Source organism: Anomaloglossus baeobatrachus, chromosome 4, assembly GCF_048569485.1.
Source record: "Anomaloglossus baeobatrachus isolate aAnoBae1 chromosome 4, aAnoBae1.hap1, whole genome shotgun sequence".
NCBI lineage: Eukaryota > Metazoa > Chordata > Amphibia > Anura > Aromobatidae > Anomaloglossus > Anomaloglossus baeobatrachus.
This window is the reverse complement of record NC_134356.1, coordinates 636,775,792-636,783,291: the sequence shown is the minus strand read 5'-3', so window position 1 is coordinate 636,783,291 and position 7,500 is coordinate 636,775,792. Positions and strand designations below refer to the sequence as shown.

At 48.9% G+C, this 7,500-nt stretch overlaps 1 protein-coding gene across 1 annotated transcript in view; it reads right to left on the bottom strand.

Annotated features, from left to right (window-relative positions):
• Positions 1-7,500, bottom strand: part of BIN3 (bridging integrator 3) — a 105,189-nt gene that overhangs the window by 19,662 nt on the left and 78,027 nt on the right. Inside the window, exons 6-7 of the mRNA XM_075346427.1 lie at positions 2,071-2,111; positions 435-576 (exon numbers count right to left, since the gene is read on the bottom strand). Of these exons, the coding sequence (XP_075202542.1) occupies positions 435-576; positions 2,071-2,111 (183 nt within the window). The remainder of the gene's footprint in view (positions 1-434; positions 577-2,070; positions 2,112-7,500) is intronic.

Here is a 7,500-nt window from a genome sequence, read left to right as displayed (position 1 = left end):
TTCTCTTCAACTCAATAAAGAAAGATTATACATAAGTGTGCAGCAGGCAGCGATTAAACACAAGTTCAGGGTGCGGGGAGAATGGCCAGGGTGGAAAGTGAGGAAGAGGAAACCTTGTGTGCCCAGGACCTGGGCTGATAAAGGAAGAAACGGCCCATAAAATGCAAGCTCCTGTGCCCCGTGCCAGGTCTGAGCCCACGATCGGTGCAGTCACACGCTGCCATACTCTCCAGGGAATATTTATAGTCAGTGCAGGGGAACGGCCGCTCGAAATAGACTCGAAAAGGAAGTGGCAGAAACTGAGACGGTAACTACATGCTTGAGATGACAATTTTGTCTCGTGCCGCTGTGTCATCCGTTACTACTGTGGCACAATATGTCAGGTACGATACTGGAGAGGAGAGGACGGGCAGCAGACACCATTGTACCCTCACCTGGTGTAATTTGGCAATCACTTGCCCCGTTCTTTCCTTTTCTTCTTGTTTCTCCACTTTTAGCTGAAGCCTCTTGTATTCCTGCAGCGCCTGCTCCCTGCGCTTCACCGCCATGTTCAGGGAGGGGAACACGTTGCTATACCTGCGTGGAACAGATCCGAAAAATTCTAGACAAAACCCACATGAATGTGTACAAGTCTGTCAATTATAACTATGAAAAATGGAGCAAGCAAGGAAATAGCCCAGCTTAATGGTCCCCTACCGTTTTGTGTCCACGGCTCCTATGCCTCCTATGTCTCCAGAGTAACAGACTATACACAAACACTTTGCATTCTGTCCCTTTATACCCGTTTACTACTCCTCACTAACCACCTGAATTAAAAAAAAAAGGTATATACAGTGGAACCTCGGTTAACGAGTAACTTGGTGTGTGAGCATTTCGCTATACGAGCAAAGCTTGCTGTAAATTTGTAACTTAGTTTATGAGTAAAGCTTTGCTGTACGAGCAAATACTCACCGCACACACTTCCGGTTCCGCACTTTCACTGCACTCTGACCTGCTCTTGCAGTCCGCACACACACAAACATGTACACGCACGCACACACATTATGCTCACCTTACCTTCCCGTTCCATCGCCGGCCTCCTGGGTCTTGCAGTTCACCGGTACGGGATGTGTATCGGGTAACCATCGTGACAATGGAGGAACTTCCTCTGTCAGCCGCTACTCAAAGGCAACGAACGCGCTGACCAATCATAGGCAAGCAGCTCATGCCTTTGACGTCAGCGCGCTGGCAGTGGAAATTCCGGCATCGGTCACGATGGTTACCCGATACACATCCTGTACCGGCGAACTACAAGAACCAGGTGACTGTTGATGGAACGGAAGGTAAGGTGAGCATATGATGTGTGTGTGTGTGTTTGCGTGTGTGTGGAATGGCACAATAGGGGACGAGGATGGGAAATTGAACAAGTTGTGGAACGAATTGTCTGCATTTCAATGATTTCCTATGGGAAATTTTGCTTTGCTAGACGAGTAACTTGGTTAACAAGCACAGTCCCAGAACGGATTGTTCTCGTAAACCAAGGTTCCACTGTGTATGTGTATATGTGTGTATATGTATTTGCAAAACTACTTGATATTTTCCACGTACTGGAGCACTGACATGTCGGTTTTTAGGCCGCTTTCACACTGCGTTCCTCTTCCCGTTCAGTGTCCCCCGTCAGGACTTTCATCCGAACCCCCCGCAAAATGGGTTTCGGACATATGCGCTGATAGGGCCATTGCCTATAATGGAGCAGACGGAGTCACAGTGTGCTCTGTTGTGCACCATTTTCAGTACTATAGCTTTCAGGAGGCAGACACCAGACATAGTATAGAGTCTCTGGGCGTCTGCCTTCAGTAGGCGTATACTCCCGAAAATGGTGCACGACAGAGCACATGGTGACGCTGCGTGCACCATTATAGTCATTGGCCCTATCAGCGAATATGTCCAAAACCCATTTTGTGGGGGAAGGGGGGGGGGGGGGTTCAGATGGAAGCCCGGACAGGGCCACTGAACAGAGATTGGAGGAATAAGGGTGAACATGCCCTTCAAGCAAACACACGTGCAACATGAAGACGACTTTTCCATTACCTCTTCAATGGATCCATCACAGTTTTCTGAATTTGGTTTACCTGAAAACAGAAAAAAAAAAACCCTGTTAGGCGATATTTATAAGAGCACCCTAAATATAGTACCTCCAAAAACAAGATCGGCAGCACTCTGCGGAGTGAGAAGTTTTAATTTTGCTTCATACAAAACAGGTGAGAAAGCATAGGGGAGGTGAGGGGAGGGAGCACAGAGGACGACGGTACCGTTTCGCACCTCTAGGGGTGTTTTCAGGGGTCCACACTGAAACGTGAATGATAGCCTCTTAAATAGGGTGTGTTAGAATTCACGGGTTACAAGTTAAAAACAATTAAAAACATTTACAGAGTGGTAAAACAACAGGACTGGTATGAAAGGACCGTTTATCACAATGCATTTGCTGATCATTAATCCTCTATTGTAAATCGGGTCGTTTTTAAGTCTTTCTCTACGTTGCCACATAGACCAAAAGATTTTTGTTCTCACTACATTTAAAAAAGTTTTCTATGGAATTTATAGACTTATTAACCCTTTGTGGGGATATATTAAACTTCAATACCAATTTGTTATATATATTATCTTTTCCATAGAATTTGTAGCATTATTAACCCTTTATAGGGATATATTAAACTATAATGCCAACTTATTATGATAATTTAGTCACTGTGGCAAAATCATAAAAAAGTCACAAAAAAAAAAAAAAAGCTGTTGTCATTTTGATAAAAATCAATGTTTTCTCTTATTTCTCATGAATATGCTTGGACTACCTGCAGCACACCAAGTAGTCCTGTAATGATAATCTGCTGCTGATTAACCAGTGATTTTATCAAAACTACACTAAGCAGCTCAGTAAGTGACATCGCTGGAATCAGGGTCTGTGTCTCGTTATCCTGCTCTCAAGATTGGGTGGCAAAAACCTGGCGACAGATTCCCTTTAACCCAAATGTGTGAATTTCTGTTTTTGTTTCTTTTGTTTCTTTTTGATTGTTCTTTTTAGACTTGTCTTTTTCAAAGAGCCACAACTTTTTTTTATCCCTTTGACAAAGCCGTGTGAGGTCCGAGTAAGAAGAGCTGTACTTTTCACTGACACCATCTATTTTACCATGGGATGTCCTGGAAAGCTGAGAGAAAAATTACAAAGTGCAGGAAAAAAAGGAAAGAGAAAGAGAAAGTATGGAAAGTATTCAGACCCCTTTCAATTTTTCATTCTTTCATTGCAGTTGTTTGGTACCTATGAAATATCACATGGTGATAAGTATTCAGACCCTTTGCTCAGACACTCATATTTAAGTCACATGCTGTCCATTTCCTTGTGATCCTCCTTGAGATGGTTCTACTCCTTCATTGGAGTCCAGCTGTGTTTAACCTGATAGGACTTGATTTGGAAAGGCACACACCTGTCTATATAAGACCTCATAGCTCACAGTGCAGGTCAGACCAAATCAGAATCATGAGGTCAAAGGAACTGCCCAAGGAGCTCAGAGACAGAATTGTGGCAAGACACAGATCTGGCCAAGGTTACAAAAGAATTTCTGCAGTACTCAAGGTTCCTAAGAGCACAGTGGCCTCCATAATCCTTAAAGGGGTTATCCGGCTTCTTTTGACTTTTTTTCATTATTACACTATTGGGCTACATTGGGGCAGGTAAGTAGATAGACACCACTTACCTGCCCCGCTTCAGCCCGTCTCCCCCGGCTCAGAGTGGTCATGTGACCGCTCCTGCCGCGATTTTGCTGCTTCCAGTCATTTCATGTCTACATGGGCAGGGCCATGTTGACATGCAAATCTGGAACAGCATGTCGCCTCCCTGCTGGGCGGCTACAGTGCGTGGAGTAACCGCCCCCGTTCCCTGCACCCTCCCACACATTCCCCTGCACCCCGTACTCTGCCCACAACCTCTCATACACTCCGTAGTCTCCCTCCCCCGCCTCCTGTGCCCAGCTACGTGCGCCCTGAATTCTAGCCGATTCAGTGTCCAGTTCAATAAGGCAAGGAACACTTGCTGTCAAATACACTGTCAGCGCTGTGTCCCCAGCGCTTTATCATGTTTACTGCCTGACGCCCTGGGAACTGTCTCCCCCCCCCCGTGCGCGCTGTCTGTGTCATCATGGGTCATCTGTGTATGTGCATCAGTCTGTGTCCCGCGCCAGCCCCGCGGATGCCCGCACTTCTCATGCCGCGGGGCTGGCAGGGAGCGGGACACTGACTGCTAAAGGTGGTATCACACACAGAGACAACGACGTCACTGCTACGTCACCCGTTTTTGTGACGTTGCAGCGACGTCCCGTCGCTGTCGCTGTGTGTGACATCCAGCAATGACCTGGCCCCTGCTGTGAGGTCGCCGCTCGTTGCTGAATGTCCAGCTTCATTTTTTGGTCGTCGCTCTCCCGCTGTGACGCACACATCGCTGAGTGTGACAGCGAGAGAGCGACGAAATGAAGCGAGCAGGGAGCAGGAGCCGGCGTCTGGCAGCTGCGGAAAGCTGTAACCAAGGTAAACATCGGGTAACCAAGATGGTTACCCGATATTTACCTTCGTTACCAGCTGCCAGCGCCGGCTCCTGCTCTCTGCACATGTAGCTGCTGTACACATCGGGTTAATTAACCCGATGTGTATTGTAGATAGGAGAGCAAGGAGCCAGCGCTAAGCAGTGTGCGCGGCTCCCTGCTCTCTGCACTGTGACATGTAGCTGCAGTACACATCGGGTTAATTAACCCGATGTGTACTGTAGCAAGGAGAGCAGGAAGCCAGCGCTCAGTGTGCGCGGCTCCCTGCTCTCTGCACATGTAGCTGCAGGTTAGATTAGATGAGATAATTACGTGCTGTGACGATCTCCTGCCTCCTGACGTCACCGCGGTCACTGCCTTCTCTGCCCGTCTCGCGGGCGGCCCGAGACTGTCACTAGCAGTGACGTCACGGGCTCTCGCGATACTGCGTAGAACGCGGCGGGCATAGAAGTCAGTGACAGCGCTGACGTCAGGAGAGCAGGAGATCGTTACTGCAGGTAATGATCTCATCTAACCTCCTGATGGCAGCGCTCGGCATCCCCTGCAGTGACCTGGGCTGACCTATTGATGTTAGCTCAGGTCACTGCATGGCTCTCCCAGCCAATGGGGAACATTTTGTTCTTCATTGACTGGGAGTCTCATTGACTATGGTATGGATCGCCGTGCGACCCCCCTTATTGGATTACGCCGGACCCGGATTGGATTGTTCTTGTCAATAAATTGGAAAGAGGGAATGTGGGGAGTGTTTTTTCAAATAAAACTTTTTTTGTTGTCTATTTTTTATTTCTTACTGACTGGGTTGGTGATGTCGGGTATCTGATAGACGCCTGACCTCACCAACCCCAGGGCTTGATGCCAGGTGACATTACACATCTGGCATCAACCCCATATATTACCCCGTTTGCAAACGCACCAGGGCGCGGGATGAGCTGGGGCGAAGCACCAGGATTGGCTCATCTAATGGATGCGCCACTTCTGGGGCAGCTGTAGCCTGATATTTTTAGGCTGGGGAGTGTCCAATAACGGTGGACCTCCCTAGTCTGAGAACACCAGACCACAGCTGTCCGCTTTACCTTGGCTGGTGATGCAATTTGGGGGGGACCCCACGTTTTTTGTTTTAAATTATTTATTTAATTTTAAATAGCGTGAGGTGCCCTCTGTTTTGGATTACCAGCCAAGGTGAAGCTGCCAGCTGTGGTCTGCAGGCTGCAGCCGTCTGCTTTACCCTAGCTGGCTACAAAAGATAGGGGGACCTCACGTTGTTTTTTTTTTAATTATTTATTTATTGGCTAAATACAAGGCTAAGCACCCTTTAGTGCCACATGAAAGGCACTAAAGGGTGCCAGCTTAGACTATGCGGGGGGGTAGGACATTATATTGGTCTTTCTCATCTATTATCTATCCCTCTATCTATCCCTTGATTCATTCATCCATCCCTCTATTTATCCCTCTAGCTATCTAGCTGCTTCCGTTTTTTTGCAGTATGAAAAAAATAGGAAGGTACGCAGATGACACACGGACCATATACAGAACGGAACGGATGCCACACAGTAGCAGCTTCCGGGTCGGCTGTGTCGCGCATCATGAATATGCGCGACAATAATGAGCCGGCTCAGAAGCAGCAGGGAGAACGGGCTGCAGAGGACATCGCTGGACGTCGGGTGAGTTAAAATGTTTTTTATTTTAAAAGCACGTTTTTTTCTGGCACATGTTTCACGGACCACACCACTGCGTGCTCCGTGGGACATCAGTGATGCCAGAAAAAAAATGGACATGTCTCCGTGCGGCAATCACGCACACGCGGGTACGCCGCACGGAGACACGTGCAGTGAAAAATCACTGACGTGTGAGCAGACCCATTCATTATAATGGGTCAGCGTATGTCAGTGATTCTGGTACGTTTAAAAAAAAGCACAAACGTACCAGAATCATTGACGTGTGAAAGAGGCCTTATGCAGTATTCATTTATCTATAAGGGGTGAGGAACATGTAACAACTCTTTCTGTTACCATTGTGGATGGGATGTGATTGCTGTGTCACAGATGAGAGAAGCTGGATCTCTGCTCTGTCACATGCTGAGAGGTCAGGTGCTGGGCAGAATACTGACAGCCATTGAATGTGCAGAGGGAGGGCAGGGGGCGTTTCTGGACACTGAGGCCGGGCAGGGGGCGGGGCTGGACACTGAGGCCGGGCAGGGGGCGTTTCTGGACACTGAGGCCGGGCAGGGGGTGGGGCTGGACACTGAGGCCGGGCAGGGGGCGTTTCTGGACACTGAGGCCGGGCAGGGGGCGTTTCTGGACACTGAGGCCGGGCAGGGGGTGGGGCTGGACACTGAGGCCGGGCAGGGGGTGGGGCTGGACACTGAGGCCGGGCAGGGGGTGGGGCTGGACACTGAGGCCGGGCAGGGGGTGGGGCTGGACACTGAGGCCGGGCAGGGGGTGGGGCTGGACACTGAGGCCGGGCAGGGGGGTGGGGCTGGACACTGAGGCCGGGCAGGGGGCGTTTCTGGACACTGAGGCCGGGTGGTGCCAGCTCTGACTGAGGTTTGGCAACCAAGAATACAGGAAATTGTCATGTTTGTTGGAGCTGAATGTAAACAAAGGTGCTGCAGAGAATAAAGGGTGAATTCAAGAGGAACAAAAGTTAGAAAACTAAAAATAACAATGTAGGGGTGATTTATATCACAATACAGCACAGATTAGCTTACAATTTTTTTTGGAGTGTATGTCGGATAACTCCTTTAAATAGAAGAAGTTTGGGAACACTAGAACTCTTCCTAGACCTGGCCGTCCAGCCAATCGTGGGAGAAGAGCCTTGGTGAGAGAGGTAAAGCAGAGCTCCAGAGATACAGTAAGGAGCTGGGAGAAAGTTCCACAAAGTCAACTCACTGCAGCCCCCCACCAGTCGGGCCTTTATGGCAGAGTGGCCC